The sequence below is a fragment of the Elephas maximus genome, chromosome 2, assembly GCF_024166365.1.
Source record: "Elephas maximus indicus isolate mEleMax1 chromosome 2, mEleMax1 primary haplotype, whole genome shotgun sequence".
In the NCBI taxonomy this organism is placed as follows: Eukaryota; Metazoa; Chordata; class Mammalia; order Proboscidea; family Elephantidae; genus Elephas; species Elephas maximus.
In genome coordinates this window covers 163145872-163165343 of record NC_064820.1, presented here as the reverse complement: position 1 = coordinate 163165343, position 19472 = coordinate 163145872, and the positions used below count along the sequence as shown (strand labels likewise).

Genomic DNA, 19472 nt, shown 5'->3' with positions numbered 1-19472 from the left:
TTGGCCCCGGCACTCTCTATCTCCAAGCCCCTGATCTTAACCATTACATTTTACAGCCTTCACAACTAATTTCAGTCTAACAGGGAAACAAGTTCATATCTAAAGGGTGTGGCAGCAAACAGGTAACATGTAGGCCTCATAGGTAAATAAGAACTAACCAAAGCCTAAATAAGCAGCCAAAACAGGGGAAGGGAGACCAGGGAGACAAGTGCCACAAAAGAAGTCAACCAATATTTTTGGGTGTCTGCCACTGGATGCCATTTCTAGAAGTGGCAAAGTGGAGGGGAGGAGAGAAGCAAGGAACAAAACCTAGAGGTATAAATGTACCAAAGTGGTGGGCTTGTGGATGACCCAGGCAGGGGCCTCAGGGTAGGGAAACTACAGTCATCAGAACAGGGATCTCAGGTACATGTAGAATGAAGTTCAGGAAGTGGGCATAAGACAGGGAGCCAAGGCCCTGAGATTGGAGGGTACCTGTTTGAGAAATAGTGAGGAGACTGCTGTGGTTAAAGGAGAAACAAGTAGAAGAGAAATAGACTACACTATCAGGGAGGTGATACGAGGTTGAGTGTGGATCCTAGAGACTTAGAAAGACAAGGAACAACAACAAAAAAAAGGAACAAAGGGGCCCCCAAATCTGCAAAGAAACAAGAAATGGGCTAGGGCACAGAAACAAAGCCATTCCCCAGCACAATGGGGCAGGGTATCTAAAAATAGCCTGCAAACTTCTTTAAAGTTGCCTTTCAGAAGCAGCTGGAGAAAACCAGGCCCAAGGACATGCGCAGAACATCCACCAGTGACCACTGTGTGACCTTCCACCAGGGGCAGTGAGGGGCTACAGCCCCAGGTGGGGAATTGAACCTGGGGAGCGAGAGACTGTGCAGGCACGACACCCCGAAATAAGTCCTGCTATGAAAACCAGCTAGTTTTTTTTTTTTTTTTTATGAAACCCAGAGACCTCCAGGACAGAAGCCATCTTGGAAAGCTGCTGCGTGCACACTGTAGTTAACATATCCCCGCCTGAGTCTATGAATAAACATAAATCTTTTCCCCGCCCAAGAACTTATAAGAACTCAGGCCGGTCTTTTGTTTTGTGAGACGGGTGTATACATTGCTCTAGGCCGTCCTCGTCTCTGCTTGCAAGCCTCTTCAAAAAAGCTTAGCTTGTGTGGAAAATTATGTGCCTTACCTGCTCATTCTTGACCAGTGAGAGGCAAGAACCTTGTTCCAGTAACAGGTACACGAATAGACTGAAACACACAAGTCAGCCTTACCCTTTCATGAGTCACTTAGGGTTTGGTTGGACTGGGCTTGCTTGTTTTAACCTCTGAGCCTATTTGCCAGTGCTAAACGCTGCATGTCTGGGGGGAAGAGGGCCTAGGAGTCTGGCAACAGTGAGTAATAGGAAAGTTTCCTGAACTCCCCAGAAGCATCTTTCAGAACTCTAGTAGTCTTTACCCTGCATATAAGCAGGAGTTCATAAAAAGCTTGATTTTATATTGAAACAATTTAACTGTTGTTTTTGGATTCAGGGTCCCTTTTCTTAAGGAATTCTCACAAGTTTTTTTAAGATGTGTCCATGTGGGTGCATTTTGTTAAGGAATATACAGTAAAACCTGTGAAAGCCAGAACCTACGTAAGGTGGAAGCCTGTCTGAGAAGGAAAACTCAAATATTTTTCACTAAAATGAGTGGTAGGAAAGTGGTCAGACTGTATTGTGTCAAAGGCAGAACACTTGAAAAACCCCGAAAAACAAGGCAGTCCTGCCGAGGTCCAGCTTTCACAGGTTTCACTGTATTTATAAACTGGCTTCCATTTCCTTGATCTGTACTCTTATTGCTAATTAACATTCCAAAGTCATTACTTTAGCTTAACTTTGTTCTCTGAGAGAGACATGAATTGCCTGCTCCACCAAGAACAGGTTATCGGGTATAGTAATGCCTACTTTGCTTAAACATGAGAAAGGTAATTAAAAATTAAACACAGTAAGATTTCTTAGAAGTTGAGTAAGCTTCAGTTCTAAAAGACAAGTGTTGGCAATGTATTAAACTGTTTATATCTTAGTTAATGTGTTCATTTAAAAAAAAATTTACAGCAACCTTCATGGTACAAATGACAAGGACTTTACAAGGTGGTATTGAAAGAGATGAATTTAGAGGACGAGAATATAACGAGAACTTTTAGGTTGTGGGGTGTGTATGTAACCACCATGTTAGTCACTCCTCCACAGTCTCTAGAGGAGTCTTCATCGCTCTTATATTTTGTGTGTCTATGGATTCTTTTTATGGGAACTTGAAGCGTTCAGAGTTTGGGTTGGTGTAGACTGCAAACAGAGGCTGCATTCGCTAATGCAGGAGTAGGATCAAAAGTTGACATCTGGCTTCGAGTTGCCTGGAATAAGACACCATAGTTTCCTTGCTTACCTGTTCATAGAAGTCAAATTCAATTAAATTTGATTCAGCCAACTCTTAGAGCATTAACTGAACTCCTATTACATGGCAGCTATCAGTTCATAATATAGAAAACTAAAACCTGTTGCCTTTGAGTTGATTCCAACTCATAGTGGCCCAATAGGACGGAGTAGAACTGCCCTGTAGGGTTTCCAAGGCTGTACTCTTTACAAAAACCAGACTGCCACACCTTTCTCCCTTGGAAAGGCTGGTGGGTTCAAACCACTGACCTTTTGGTTAGCAGCCCAGTGCTTAACCACTGTACCAACAGGGGTCCCTTCATAATACAGCAGAGGAGATAAATGGTTAAAGAGCTAATGAGATTATAATGTGATAGATGCTAATCTTGGAGGACCAATTAATTACACAGGAGAAACTTTTTAGAGAAAATGACATTAGGGTTAGATCAATGATGAATGAAAATCAGTGAGACAGAAAGTGAGAAAGGGAATTGTGAGAAGGACCAGCATGTGCAGAAGTGCAGCGTGCATGGGAGGTTCTAAGAATGGTGATCAGTCTGGGACAAGGTGCGGAATGGAGAGAGAGCTCATTGTGTTGGACAGCCTTGGTCCCTGAATCTCCACGGGCTTTGCGAGATTAGAACACAGCTCAGAAGGGCTCGGCTCTATTTTCTTTTTCTTTCTCTTTGCAGAGAACATAAAATTAGATTTCCTATGTCTTATGCTTGTATGGAAACCTTGGTGGTGTAGTGTTAAGTGCTACGACTGCTAACCAAGACTTGGTCAGCAATTCGAATCGGCCAGGTGCTCCTTGGAAACTCTATAGGGCAGCTCTACTGTGTACCATGGGGTTGCTATCAGTCGGAATGAACTCAACTGCAGTGGGTTTGGGTATGCATGCATAATGTAACTCCATTATAATACAAAGGAGATGTTGCTTAATTTTCAATTCAATTTTTTAAAACACTTATATAGTATAAGGTCTATGCAAGATGTTGTTCCGAGCATGGAAAATTCCCCCTGGAGTATAAACTCAAAGAGGACACAGACCAAATCTTATCTGTTCACTATTCTCCCAAACCTAACACAGACACTGACCCAAAGTAGGCATTAATAGATGCTTGTTGATTGAATGGATGCACAAATGTGTTACAAAATTAGCAACACACACTCTATGCTCTCTAAGTAACACATTATCTAATAGTAGGATAAGTGTCAGACCCTAGACCTGAAATCAAAACAAAAATATGGATGACGTCAACGAATCCATGAGAAGTTGTACTACTTTATGGGCCACATTTTACCAGCCATGTTTTACAAACAGGACTTTTGGTAAGGAAACAATCAGAGATCAGGCCCAATCCAGGGCTGACTTTCAATATCTTAAACTCAAGAGACATATAGAAAAATTACATTTCCTGAGTCTTGTGTCTGACATCTCCCTCGTTATCTGTTCATGTTTCAGGAATACACAGAAATTAAGTAACACCCATAGGGTATTTTTCTAGCCTGGGTAAGGAGAAGGCAGAAGCTTTAGGGCATTTGATTTTCTGGTTCCCACTACTGGTCTTAATTGACAATTTCTTGTTCCAAGTCCACCCCAAGGTGGCCTATTTGCCACCACTGAAAAATAAAGCAAATCTAAAAGATTCCACTCCCAAAGAAAATGATTCAGACATATATTGCAGGTAGGTCTAATTTATTTGACAATCAAATCAAGACATGATAGGACAAGATTATTCAATGTGGCATTGATTATACGGAAGGAGAAATGTGTCATGTGTCTGTCCTGAATAGATTCATTAAAAGATATTTCAGAATTTCCAAATAGATTCAACACCTTCCAAAATGTGCAAATTTAAGTTTCCCGTTAGTTTTCCTGTGGAGAGAAAATAGCAACAAATAAGAAACTCTGAGACGATACGCATTTCATTCAAACTTCACCAGAAAACATATCTGAGTCTCTGCAATAACTGACATTTTTCAAAGGAGTGATGGCAATTTAAGATTTTAACAACTGATGTTTGGTTGTAAAATGTTGTATTATTTATTATTTTAATGATTCTTTTAAGAGACGTACACTTAGAAACCCTTTTTTCGTAACAGATTATAATTTCTTCTTTATTCAGAAAGAACTAGAACAATTTGCCCTGTATACTAGGTGCTTGTTTCTTTTCACTTATTTATTTATTATTGTGCTTTAGAGAAAGGTTTACAGAACAAACTAGCTTCTCATTAAACAATTAGTACACATATTGTTTTGTGACATTGGTTAACAACCCCACGAACTGTCAAGACTCTCCCTTCTTGCCTTTGGGTTTCCTATCACCAGCTTTCCTGTCCTCTCCTGCATTCTTATCCTTGCCCCTGGGTGGGCGTGTCCCTTTAGTCTCCTTTTGTTTTATGGGCCTGTCTAATCTTTGGCTAAAGGGTGAACCTCAGGAGTGACTTCATTAGTGAGCTAGAATGGTGTCTGGGACGCATATTCTTGGGGCTAGATGCTTGTTTTTATTCATGAATATTCTGAAAATACTTAAAGGCAACTACATGCTTCTGTACATTCCAGTATATTCTTCATCATTTTATGTTTTTTGACCAGATGCTAATATATCTTTGAGATTACTACTTTGTAACCTTTAAATTACTTTTATCTATTACATTTTTAAAATTTAAATTTTACTATAGCTTAAATATGTATTTTGTTGCTAAATCATACTCTAAAGTAGAACAAGGTCTTCAGGTTCTTCAGATTTTTTTTTCTTTTGTACCAATCATTCGGGCTGCTAATATATCAACACTTATTTTCTGAAGTAATACAACAAATGTGGCTCATTCTAACAGATGTGGACTGTCATGCCTAGGAGAGGGGCATTCCTCGTCCCTGGAAATAATCAAACATGGATTTTAGACCACCTGGTGACTTGTTGTACAGAGGTAGTTTCAACAATAGATTAGTAAGAGAAAGTTGAACTCCACGATCCTTAATTTTCCTCTCGACTTGGAGATTCTGAGATTCTCTGATTCACTCTTATAGCCAGAATACGTAGGAATAAAATGAGAGCAGGTACACCCAAATGCCATAAACTGGGAAAATTCTATTCTGTAGAATCAATGTGTAATGATTCACATATTTCTTATGCCCAAATCACTTCTTTCAATTGCGGTACATTTGTCTTCACACGTAATTACACCCTAAGTCCGGAAAAGGAAACATAGCAATACTTACACAACTTCATTACAGAAGAAGCAATCGTTCGCATAAGTGTGGCCATCAGAGCCGCAAATTGGTGCATATAATTGATAACAAAATCTCTCTTCTCCTTTTGGTAACTTTTTATAACTGCTGCAATCAACCTGAAAAAAATGTTAAAAACCTTCAATTTTCTCAACCAAATCTTTATTTCAGGATTTGGAATGTACCAATCAAGCTCGGAGGACTGTCATTTTATGTTTCTGTATTTTGATTGGCCTCATCTAACCCCTTTAAGATATATCAAGTGTAAAGGGTTTTTATGTCAGGTATAAAATCATGAGTCGTATCCTTCTTTATGGTAGCTGGTTACAAAATCAGAATTTATTCTAAAACAGGGTCCTTTCTACTGTACTTGTTGATACATCAGTTGTCAACACACGCAATGTGCTCACAAGTGCAGCCACTCTCACAGGACGTGTGATCAATTTTCTGTATGAATTTTCCCTGTCTCTCTCTAACTCAAATATACTATCTGAATGCAAGTGTGAAATATGTTATAGGAAAAAAAAAATAGCTACTATAATTATGGAGCCCTGATGGCACAATGGTTAAGTGCTCAGCTGCTACCCAAAAGGTCAGCATTCAAACCCAGCAACCGCTCCACGGGAGAAAGATGTGCCAGTCTTCCATAAAAATTACAGCCTTGGAAACCATATTGGGCAGTTGTACTCTGTTCTGTAGGGTTGCTATGAGGCAGAATTGACTTGATGGCAATGGGTAGTGTAATTATAAGAACTCGTAAATCATTGGCAACATTTGTGGATAATTGTTTGTAAGAAATTATACACTACAGAACTCATATAGACAGATTAGTGTATCTTAACATTGTGGTTAAGAACCACTGTTCAAAATTCCTGAAGCAAATCCCAGGTGGTAAGCTGCCTATGGGAGCAGGTAAACTACTACCAAAAAAATGGATTTTCTGGGGTTTTCATCTATGAGCATAACAAAGAGTGTGGACAATAAAGTCAAACACATCTGAATTCAAACCTGACTGTATGACCTTGGGAAAATTATTTTACCTGTCTAAGTCTTGGTGTCTTTTATATGCAAAATAAAGGTAATAACAATTAGATCATAAGGTTGAAGTGAAAAATACAGGAGAACACATATAGAAGATGTGTGTACAATTCACAGGATAGTACCTGGTATAGAAAATACTGAATAAATGACCTGTTGCCTTCAAGGCGATACCGGCTCTTAGCAGCCCTCTAAGACAAAACAGAACTGTCCCATAGGGTTTCAAGGAACAGCAGGTGGATTCCAACTGCTGACCTTTTTGTTAGCAGCTGAGCTCTTAAGCACTCTGCCACCAGTGTTATGAATAAATATTAGCTATTATTTTTTGCCCTTGGTTTTATTTCCAGGTCTATACAAGCTCCAGTTTTACATAAAAGGCAGAGTTTCCAGCTCTTTTCATCCCAGAGCTCTAGGCATAATGTTTTACTGTGTATTGAAGAGCTCCACTCAGATAGCTAGAAATACGCTCAAATTTAAAGTTGACCACGTTATCTCTTCTAGATATGTTCCATTAAAAAAGTCGTTCTTTCAGCTACTGTATTACACATACCTTCTAAGTTTGGGGGCTGAGCTGAGTCCTGGCAATGCAAAATTTAGTATATATTTGTAGGAGGACCATAGAGACTATCAGAGCAGAATGGCTTGCCGTGCCCCTTGATAATTATATGCCATCATGATTTCACTTTCCCTCCTCGCCTGTTCAAACCTGAGTCCCAGCCTTTATGTTATACTCACAATATGACCAGGAAACTACCAAATACTGGGCATTCATTAACGATTTTCTTTCTCACACAGGTACTAAATCACGAAGAATGGCTTGAACTCAAGTCTGTCAGACTCCAAAATTTATATTCTTAACGCAACTATTTTCTTCAATAGAAAATACAGAAGACTCAAAAAGGTGAAGGAAATTGCCCAGACTCTAGAGTCACATAGATAATAGCCCTTTAGTTACCAAATTAAAACAACAAAAATTTTTTTTTGATAGCGTGTGTTTTCAATATTAGAATGCATGCTTACTAATTGAGCACGTTTAAATTTTTGCTTGGTAATATGGATGTTGAGAAATATGATCCGGTAATACAAGCCACTAGGAAGGCATACCACCCATCTGTGGTATGACAATATACCAATAAGAATTTAAAAATAGAGAATTTATTGCAGACACCCATACATTCGGTTGCATGGGGAAACTCTGGGTTTCCACATAAAAAATAGGACACAGAAAAACAGGGCTCCCGAACTATCTCACAGGAAAGCCATATTTATGCTTGTAAACCTTATCTCACAGAAACAAAGAAAAAAAAGACAAAAATTTACAAAAACTAACACATCCAGGAAGCATCACCTAACAGAATGCTCACTCTAAGTAACAGTAAGGCTCCAACTCGGGTCTGTTGAGCTTCACGCATTTCAAAAGGGACCCACCATGACACTAAAAGCACTAGAATCTGAATAACAGACTACCTAGGAAGTTCACAGGCATAAAAAGTCATTGGTATACCATTAAACCAATAGTAAGGAATTTTTTTTTTTTTTTTTTTAAGGAACTAAAGGGATAAGTAGCAGAGCTTGGCCCAGAACCCAAATTGCTTGACTGCTGGTTTAAAGTGTTTACCATCACACCTAGATTTTCTCAGAAATAGTGATTATATTAACTCTGCGTCATGAAGAAAAAGTAAATTAAGATCTTCATTCTCTAAGGTAGAGAACAACGATGAGTAGAACCCATTTAAAAATTATAAGAATCATGGCTTGTCCTTATTGAGCTTTCCCATACTATGTGCTAGGTACTCTGCTAAGCACTTTTCAAACATCAGAACTTTAAGCCTCATAACAATTCCATTAAGTAGGTGCTGTTACCCAGGACCACACCATCACAGAGCTAGAATTCAAACCCAGGGCTTTATAACCTCAATGCAAGGTGTCTAACCACTTTGTTCTACCACCTCTCTTTCAGAAAGATCTGTCTATATTTTTTGAGATAAAACCAGTTTTGCTGCTTCAAAAATAATCTTTGAATATATAAAAATTTATTTAGATAGCAGTGACTTGAAAGACTAGATAGGAACTGTAGCGGGCAGTGAATTTATGTTAACGGGGGAGGAAGAGCTCAGAAAATGAGGGTGAGAAAAGTGACACAGCTGAAAGTTTGTGATCAATGTCACCAAATTGTACATGTGGAAACTGTTGAATCGATGTTAAGTTTTGTTGTGTATATTCTCAACAACAACAAAATAAAAAAAAAATTAAAATGTATTGTTTTTTATCAAATATTTCCCTTTCTGATACATATTTTTAAATTAGATAAAAGTAGGGCTTTTATACCAAGATGGATGTACCGACCTGTTGCCCCCCTTGGACACATTCTACATCTGGAAAAAAAAGAGAGAGAGAAAGAAAATTAGATTCTGGAAGAGTCTAATCTCATTAGAAAAAAATTAATTTCATTTGTTTTGGTTCTCAATATGCACCAAAAATATAGGACTGGCTCCAGAGCTGTGTATCAAAGTGATATCAAAGGTGGAATCTCTTTAACACAGACCTTTTTAGTTTTCTTCTTTGGAGGGGGATTTAAATGTGGACAAAATTACATGATAATGAGGCAAATGTCTTATTTTTTTCTACCTCATAATCAGGGCTCAGTAAATATTGTAAAAGCAAGTGAATTTTGTATTTATGGAGTGTTTGCTGTAATATAGCAGACATAGGTGGTAGACATTGGATCAGTGGTTGAAAATTCTAGGGAGGCAGATTTTACTTTAATAATGGCAGCAGAAGAATGTAATAACTCATGCCCCACAACGGGTTAGACTGTTTTATAAAGAGGTGAGGGTCCCACAAATAGGGATATCAAGTCAAGGCAGAGGCTAGATGGTCACTTCTCAAGGATCTTACAGAATGCGTTCCCATAGATAAGATCTGGCCTTAGATGACCGTTAAGAAGTCTGCTCTTACATGATATTGTGATTATTAGTGGAGACCAAAAACGCATTTCAAAACACTTCCATTATTATCTATGTGATAAGAGTATCCCCAAATTATGTGGACAGAAAGGGACACGGAGCTGTTGGTATCAGGGCAGGGGCAGTGTCAGGAGGGAGATACTCACTGAAGATGGTCGCTAGTGCCAGGGCCAAGAGCAGGACAAAGGCTTTGGATCTCATGGGGCTGAAGTGGCTGAGGACAGTCAGGTGGAGGCAGAAAAAGCGACCTTCTGGTGTCTGTTCAACCTGCTTGGGTCTTGCCTTATATCCATCAAGAGTTTCTGCCTCAATTGTGAAACAGTTTTTACAGAAACAGAATCCTGGAAAGAGATCAGAAACTCTTGCTCAGTCGTGGGGATTCTATTCTTGTGAAAGATAGTTGATTGCTCATGTTATTTCAACGGCTACTAAGACTCAATAAAGTCAGCATAATTTTCATATATTACTGCCTTACCTAAGTGCTTAAATGAGTATGAGTAATTTCATATCTCTTATAAAATTTGACCTTCATAACAAATTTGTCAGAGAGTTAGTTTCTTTGTTTTACAGATGAAGTATTCGATTCTTGAGGAATTTATCACCCTGGGTTTATTGCATATTCTTTATGGAACTACTTTTTTTGGTAATAATGGTCAGCATGGCAGCTTTCCTGGTTTTACCGTTTTCTCAGGCTCCCTGCCTTTGGACTGAACCCCTTTCCTTCCCTAGACTTAGGAGTGGTACCGCAAATCGCGGATTTGAGCTGCCTGCCACAAGCCGATACTGAGATAGGAGAAAGTAAGCAGCAAGAGGGCTTTATTGAACACCGTGTTCAAGAGACAGAGGGGGCAAAATTTCCCCCAGATTCTGTCTGCCCCAAGAGGGCTACAAGACGGTTTTAGAGCGAGAGGGTCAGGGTTTAGAGATTTCCTGGAATTTTGATTCTTCTTTGAGGGGGACATAAGGATGAAGTGACCTATTGTTGACGTCTTACAGGTCTCTTAGGCCACCCTGGTTCCGGTCACAAGATGGGTCCGGGTTTTGCTCAATTATCTCGGGTCTTGATGATATCACTCATTGTTTTTGTCCCCTGGGAGAGAAACACAGTTTAATCAACACCAAAAAATCTTGATTACCTTGTTTTTCTACAACAGAATTTGTTTTTCTACAAAAGAACAATCGTGAGGCAGATTCCAGAGCAAGTAATTGACGTTTTCAAAGACTAAAGACTTAACCACAGCTTATACAGCTAAACGAGAGAATATATTCTCTCTTTGATACTTTTTTTTGATACTAAAGCACTACAGAAAATGTATTTTCCCTACTTCAGGAGTGCAGTGCAAGAAGATAGAAAATATGACATTCACCAGAACTTAAGGTGAGGACCTGCATCAGGGCATGTGTGGAATGATATAGAATTATTATTATTATGTTTTGATAAGTACATTTTTCAGTCACTTGAGCTGAGGATAAAACTCCAAAGATACGGGCAAGAAGAAAAAAGACAGGGTGGGTTCCATTAGGAGGTGGTGGGCGCTATATGTTTTGGTGAGCAAAAATAATGGATTGGATATGCCGGTTTTGGGTTAGAGGTTGGGGAAGACCTAAATTTTTCTATTAGTAGAGGGGAGAGTAGTTTAAAGTTACAGAAGAGTAGAATTAAGGAGGGAAGGGAGCACCTAGAGAGGCTGGGTTTGACATGGCGAATAGGCCAATGACAAACTTAAAAATCTTGGTAACGGAGTCTTAAAAGATGAGAAGTGTAAGGAAGTTTTTTAGTAGTTCATTTTGAGGTAAGTAAGATAACCTCTTCTCTTTACCTTCCTTCCTACAGTTTACCAATTAAAGAGCATCTATTCAGCAAATACCAACATGGAAACCCTTGTGTCCTAGTGGTTAAGAGTTCGGCTGCTAGCCAAAAGTCAGCAGTTCATATCCACAAGATGCTCCTTGGAAATGTTATGGGGCAGTTCTACTCTGTCCTATAGGGTGGCTGGAGTGGATATCCACTTGATGGCCATGGGTTACTGAGCAAATACCTATTATATTCTAGATGTTCTGCTAGTACTGAAGGAGTTCCTGCCCTGAGGGTGCTCACATTATAAAAGTGGAGACTGACAAGTAGAAATATTAACTCTATAATTTGATAATAACGCTAGGGAAACACAGAGCAGGAAAGTCAGTTATAGCTGGGAACGTTGGCAGGCTCTTTTGAGAAGTTTACCTTAGAGTTGTAACTTTTTTTTTCTTAAATAATATTTTACTGTGCTTCAGGGGGAAGTTTATGTAGCAAATTAGGTTTCCACTTAATTTTTATACAAATTGTTCCAGGAGGTTGGTTACATTTTTCTCAACGTGTCAACATTTTCATTATTTCCATTCTGTTTGTTCTGTTTCCATTAATCTAACTTCCCTGCCCCTCTTTACCTTCTCATTTTTTTTAGGGTAAGTGTCAACCTTTTGGAAACCCTGATGGCATAGTTTTTAAGAGCTATGGCTGTAACCAAAAGGTCAGCAGTTCAAATCCACCAGGCACCTCTTGGAAACACTACGGGGCAGTTCTGCTATGTCCCATAGGGACGCTATGAGTTGGAATGGACTTGACGGCATCCGATTTGGTTTGGTTTTTTGGTTGACCTTTTGGTCTCATATGGGTGATTATTTGTGGAAGCGCAGTACTCACAGGTAATACTGCTCATTTGATAAGTCAATCTATTATTTGGATGAAAGGTAGCCTCTGGAAGTAGCTTCAGTTCCAAGTTCAAAAGGTATTCTAGGGCGATAGTCTTGAGACTTGCTTTAGTATCTATTGGTACAGTTAAGTCTGGCCTTTTTATGAAATTTCAGTTTTGTTCTACATCTTTCTCCCATTCTATCCGGGACCTTCTCTGGTGTCACGATCAGGCACTATGTAGTTCTTCTGGTCTCAGGCCAGATGGGGCTATGATTTGTGCGGGTTATTAGTCCTGTGGACTAGTTTCTTCTCTGAGTCTTTGGTTTCTTTCCTTCTCTTTTATTTCAGATGAGTAGAGACCAATAGTTGTATCTTAGATAGCTGCTCGCAAGCTTTTAAGATCCCAGATGCTACTCACCAAACTAGGATGTACAGCATTCTCTTTATGAACTATGCTATGCCAATTGACCGAGTTGTCCCACAAGACTAGGATCCTAAGACTTTTAACCCAGTAAATAATGCTTTGAGGTGTTTGAATATGTCTAGGAAGTCTTCATAATGGGGCCCTTTATGTCCTTTATCATTTATATGCATATATGTACAGCACACACAAACATGTGCTTGTAGGCACACCTATATATGCGCATGCGTGTGCTCACATATGCCTTCCTATACACATGTATCCATGCACATCTACCTGTGTAACCACATACATATTTTTTGGTTGTTGTTACTGTTATTGCAAAATTGTATGTTATAGCATTTAGCAGAATTGTCCTTTATTCTTGCATACTTCTTAGTGTCTTCATTTCCCTTGGTCGAGTTGTGCAGACTTCACCCATATTGGGTATTGCCTTTCCCATCACCAAAAACAACAAGCATCCACGATCTAGAAAGTGGTTCCCCTTCCTCCCCCTCCCAACCCTGTTAACCGTCAAAGGACGTTGCTTTCTGTGTGTATACCTGTTCTTAACCAGAGGAAAAGAACACCCTCAAAGAAAAAGCAAGCATGTGCAAACGCAGGTGTTCTGAGAATGACGGATCCTTAACTCAGGTGCAAGATAGAGAATGAATGAATGATAGAATATGGCAGGCTAGGGACAGACCTGGTTGAAAAAAAAAATTTTTTTTTTTGTTTTTTTAGTAAGGGGGAAATCCGTGCTATATTTGTCCCTGGGTGGCACAAAGCACCTAAAGTTTGATGGTTCAAACCCACCCAGCGGCATGGTGGAAGAAAGTCCTGGTGACCTGCTTCTGTAAAAATTACAGCCAAGAAAACCCTGTGGAGCAGTTCTGCTCTCCGTATGAGGTCACCCTGAGCTGGGACTGACTCAATGGCAATGGGTTTTTGGTGTCCCATATAAAATGGGTGGTGAGTAGCAGAAATGGTCTTCCAAAGGCTTCTTTAAAAGAGAATGAAATAGTCAGACTTGCTTTAGAAAAGCCTCTGGTGGTTTTTCTGAGGATAGGTTTACAGTAGGTGGAAAGACCATAGGAAAAAGACAAGTTCAGAGAGTTTGATCTACCTCTACAACAAAGGGCCACAGTCTGGCCATATTGGGGTTTTCTGGTACGTCAAACACAAAAAGCTCCTTCCCACTGCTGTTTGGAGATGGAATGTCACAGTGGCGGCAACAATGGACCCAAGCATAACAAAAATTGTGAGGATGGCACAGGACCGGGCAATGTTCCCTTCTATTGTACATAGGATCGCTATGAGTAGGAACTGACTTGACAGCACCTAACAACCACAACGACTGCTGTTTGAATGTTCTTCTCCCCTGGCTAATGCCAACTCCTAATGCAGACCTCAGCCTTCAAGTAGGGTGACCAAGGGTTTCCTAAGATGTGGCAAAACCAGGAAAGTCCTGTGTAAGCTGGGATTTTTTTTTTATATATATAATTTTTATTGAGCTTTAAGTGAAGGTTTACAAATCAAGTCAGTCTGTCACATATAAGCTTATATACACCTTACTCCATACTCCCACTTCCTCTCCCCCTAATGAGTCAGCCTGCTCCCTCCTTCCAGTCTCTCCTTTCATGACGATTTTGCCAGTTTCTAACGCTCTCTACCCTCCTATCTCCCCTCCAGACAGGAGATGCCAACACAGTCTCAAGTGTCCACCTGATACAAGTAGCTCACTCTTCATCAGCATCTCTCTCCTACCCATTGTCCAGTCCCTTCCATGTCTGATGAGTTGTCTTCAGGAATGGTTCCTGTCCTGGGCCAACAGAAGGTTTAGGGACCATGACCGCCGGGATTCCTCTAGTCTCAGTCAGACCATTAAGTATGGTCTTTTTGTGAGAATTTGAGGCCTGCATCCCACTGATCTCCTGGTCCCTCAGGGGTTCTGTGTTGTGCTCCCTGCCAGGGCAGTCATCGGTTGTGGCCGGGCACCATGTAGTTGTTCTGGTCTCAGGATGATGTAAGTCTCTGGTTCATGTGGCCCTTTCTGTCTCTTGGGCTCATAGTTATCGTGTGACCTTGGAGTTCTTCATTCTCCTTTGATCCAGGTGGGTTGAGACCAATTGATGCATCTTAGATGGCCACTTGTTAGCATTTAAGACCCCAGACACCACATTTCAAAGTGGGATGCAGAATGTTTTCATAATAGAATTATTTTGCCAATTGACTTAGAAGTCCCGTTAAGCCATAGTTCCCAAACCCCCACCCTTGCTCTGCTGACCTTCTAAGCATTCAGTTTATCCCAGAAACTTCTTTGCTTTTGGTCCAGTCCAGTTGAGCTGACCTTCCATGCATTGAGTATTGTCCTTCCCTTCCCCTAAAGTAGTTCTTATCTACTAACTAAGCAGTAAATGACCCTCTCTCACCCTCCCTCCCTCCCCTCCTCGTAACCACAAAAGTATTTATTTATTTATTTATTAGTGAAATTAGATTGATTGTTCTAGGCCTGTTAATCTGTTACTGTCTCCAATTAATCCATATATGTGGGATGACATTCTCTGTCCTGAGTCGAACTGTCTGATAAATGGCTCAAACCTGTTGGAGCCAGAAGGCCCAATCCTGTCACCTGAAACACTCTGATCTATAAGGAGTAGGTTGAAACTTGAGATAGGTGAATATGGTCACCCAAGTTTCAAAGGGGGGAATAGGTGACCCCCAATACCCCCCAGCATATTTTCTCCTTTTTCAAAATGGGCAACTGAGAGCTTCACAGAACTAAGGCCATGAAGAACCTATGTTTTTCTCCTTCCTCTGCCTGCCTCCTCCTTCGCATACCTCTGTTAAAGACTTTGTTTTGACCTAATGTTGATGACTTTGTTCTTTGTTTGAAACTGATGCAAACAACTTTGTAACTCCAGCCAGGCCACCTGTGGGCCACAAAGGCACTTCTAACACTTGTAAAACCAAAAAAAAAAAAAAAAAACCCAAACCCAGTGCCATGGAGTCAATTCCGACTCATAGCAACCCTTGTAAGATTCTATGTAAGCTCTGATGTGAAATTGCTCTTTGGGACTCCATAGAGACAGCCTGTGTTGCTGCCAGGTCTCCGGTGAGGTATGCATCTCCTGAATAAATTTTCTCAGTCTTTCTCACTTGGAGTATGTTTCATTGGTTCGATTGCTCCATGGCACAGACCATAATCAGGTAACAACATCGACCACTCAGGAAATTCCAAAGGTTTAGAAATAAGGACAAAGACTACTATTTGATAAAATTGAATAGTTCACACAAAAGGTACTCTTTAGCACAATTTCTGTGCAACAAAAAAAAGGGGGGAGAGGGGGAACCTTGCAATTTCCTGGTCTCTGTGTCTCCACATTATTTCTTTTTGTCTTTGGGTACATTCCACAACGGTCAGTGACTTCCATGAAATTGCCTATGCGCTCAGAGCAATCTGTCCATTTGTGCCTTAATTTCTCTATAAGAGTGTGCTTGAGTCCATCTTTGTGGCTTTTGTGTATTTTGAGTGCCTTCCAACATGGGGGGAAGGGCTCACCTAGCACTCTCTCTGTTTTTGCTATTTATTGCTGCAAAACAAACCACCCCAAAACTTAGTGGCTTAAAACAACCATCTATGATCTGTCCTGATTATATAGGTTGATTAAGCTCAGCTGGACAGTTCTAACTTGGGGTCTCTTAGGCATTTGCAGTCAGATGTAGGCTGGGGCTACAGGCATCTACAGGCTCAATGGATGCTATGTTGACGCTTGAGGCTGGCTGCCCTCTAGGGAGGAACCCTGGTGGCACAGTGGTTAAGCGCTCAGCTGCCAACCAGAAGTTCAGCAGTTCAAACCCATTAGCCACTCTGCAGGAGAAAGATGTGTCAGTCAGCTCTCTTAAAGATTACAGCCTTGAAAACACTATGGAGGCAGTTCTACTCTGTCCTATGGGGTCACTAAGAGAATCTTCTGGATAGTAATGGATTTTATAGGTATGGGTCCTCTAAGGGCTCAGTTGGAGCTATCCATCAGCCTACATATGGCCTCTCCCTCTGGTTTGGGTTTCTCACAGCATGCCATGTGGGTTCTCAAAGGAAGCATCTAGAGACACAACAGTGCAGACAGTGAGCTCTTTCAAGCAATAAGCAGTACAGGAGGAAGCTGCAAGGGCTTCTTATGACCTAACCTCTGAAGTCCTAGAAGTTACTTTCATCATATTCTGTTGCTCAAGCAAGCCACTAAGCCAGCCTAGATTCAAGGGGAGGAGAATAAGACTCCACCTCTTAATTGAAGGAGCAGCCAGGAATCTGTGGCCATCTTTAATCTACCACACGGCCTCGTTTATTTTTTGTGAGGTAATATTTACAGTCCACTTAGAAAGTGCCTGGCACGAAATAAACACTCCGCAAAGATTAACTGTTATTATTTGATTGCTCAAAGTCCTCTTATCCTTCCTGCTTCTCCACTGCTTCCAGGGAGTTGAAGTGCAAGCACTGAATTCTGAGTAAATAATATTTCTTAAATTCACTTTCAAATCATCCTGTTTTCCCAAGTTACTTAAGTAAATCTTATGGAAGGATATTGTATGTGGATATTTACATAGAGAATTGCAGTGTCTAAATGAAACGCACGGTGGTAGATTAAGCCAAAAACTAAAAACCTGCATCAGGGGTTTTTGCAAACGTGAACTCTGTGCAAACAACATGGGATTTATTTGCATCTCATTTTTTAATTTGAACCAAACTGCACAAGATCAAGGCTATGTGACAAGAAAGAAAAGGATGAAACTTAGGCAACTCGACATGCTTACTGTGCTTTCCCTCTCCCTGCTTCTGCTTCACATATTTTAGCCTGATCTTTTCAGGGAAGGGAGTAAAGAAGTTACTTTTTAGAAAAGAAAGTAGTTTGAAATGACAAGAACTGGACTAATCATTACCCCTTCAGTCAGCCAACGTTTAGGAAACATTGTGTGAGAGCTGGGAATATGTTAGGCCCCAGTGCTGCAGGGATGACTAGAAAACAGTCTGTGCCCTCAGAGACTCCACAGGCTGCCAGGGAGACATCATCAACAGCACATGGAGTGAAGTGTCGGGAGGCCCAGCAGCACAGAGCAGAGGCACATAGACAAAGAGGCACTCACATATAGAGGCACTCCACGTAGCTGCACTTGAAATAATTGCAAACACCTTCTTTGGAGCTTGCCTCCCCACCTCCCCTACTCCCTCACTGCCCCATCCCCCACCGCAATGGGCTTCTGGGTCATTACTTCTCCATTGGTTCTCTCTGTGTCATCATCCTGGCTCTAGCCTCTCCCTCTAATTCTCTTCTTTAATTTTCGTTCTAATTGTTTTGCTCTTGGTTTTGCATTCTTTTAGTCATGATGTCACTCTACCAGTGATTTTAAATATATCATCAGATTTAATCCTTACTGTCATGGACTGAATTATGTCCCCCAAATAAGCGTATCGAGTTGGTTAGCCTATGATTCCCAGTATTGTGTGGTTGTCCCCCATTTTGTGATTGTAATTTTATGTTGAGAGGATTAGGGTGGGATTGTAACACCACCCTTGCTCAGGTTACCTCCCTGATCCAAGGTAAAGGGACTTTCCCTGGGGTGTAGCCTGCACTACCTTTTATCTCTTGAGAGATAAAAGGAAAGGGAAGCAAGCAGAGCCTTGGGTACCTCATACTGAGACAGGCAAGAGATCAGGCTGGCTATAATTAAAAGGCCTTTGGCCCAGTATTCTTGGAATCTGAACCTAAGTGCAGACCACCATATAACCTTTACTGCCAGCACCGAAGAACTACTTGTAATCAACAAACTAGGTGCTCAGACAAGATAAGGGGCTACATTCCAAGGCCCTATGTACTTGACAAACTATAATTAAATAACCTCTGATTCAGTATTCTTGGAATGTAAACCTAAGTGCAGACCACCATATAACTTTTACTACTGGCACTAGAGGACTATTTGTGACTAAGAAATTAGGTGCTTAGACAAGATAAGGGGCCACATTTCCTATCCTTACATGCCTGACCAGCTATAAATTACTGATAACTCTCCTGAGTTGTTTTTCAAGTCCCCCACCAGCTATAGAGCACGTGCAGTAAAAATTAAGGTAACCTATGAATGACCTTCCACATGAGATAATCATGAACGAAGATCCCTTGCTGAGACTGGGACCAAGAACCAGAGACATCACACATGCACAACATCCCAGAATAAGTCCTGTTCCACATCCCAGCAGCCTTTGTGACAGACTCCATCTTAGTTCCAGCAACCTCTGCGAGGAAATCCATCTTGAATTCCAACTGTGTGCACATTTGATTTTCATAATCCCTCCCTCCTCCTGAAAATCTCCACCTATCTAATGAGTAAAAATAATGCCTTTTTATAAGCCCTAAGAAATCCTTCGTTCAGAGAGAGACTGGAGGCTAGTATAAGTGAAAACCCCTCTCCATCTCTCCCTCGCGAGCCTTTTCCTAATAAACCTTTGTCCGCGTGGAATCTCTGAGCCTATCCTTAGTCAGAAGAAGGTAAGAAGCTAAGCAGGGCTTAGTCCCGAGCTGGGAAGGCTTGCCCTGTAACAATACCACCAAGAAAGCAGCACTGGAGCAGAGCACGTCCTTTGGACCGGGGGTCTCGGCGCCTGAGAAGCTCCTCGACCAGCGGAAGATCGATAATGGGGAATCTTTCTCCAGAGCCAACAGAGAGAAGGCCGTCCCCTGGAAATGACACTCTGA

At 40.8% G+C, this 19472-nt stretch overlaps 1 protein-coding gene and 1 long non-coding RNA gene across 3 annotated transcripts in view; one reads left to right on the top strand and one right to left on the bottom strand.

Moving 5' to 3' along the window:
* The window catches only part of LOC126070137 (uncharacterized), a 141956-nt gene that overhangs the window by 89228 nt on the left and 33256 nt on the right, over positions 1-19472 (top strand). The window lies entirely within an intron of this gene.
* On the bottom strand, positions 4162-9896 carry LOC126070136 (serine protease inhibitor Kazal-type 9-like). Its single transcript, XM_049874010.1, has 4 exons — positions 9796-9896; positions 9030-9058; positions 5637-5764; positions 4162-4289 (listed from the first exon to the last, which is right to left on the bottom strand). Exons 1-4 carry the CDS (start codon positions 9848-9850, stop codon positions 4244-4246), a joined length of 258 nt encoding a protein of 85 aa, XP_049729967.1. The 5' UTR covers positions 9851-9896; the 3' UTR covers positions 4162-4243.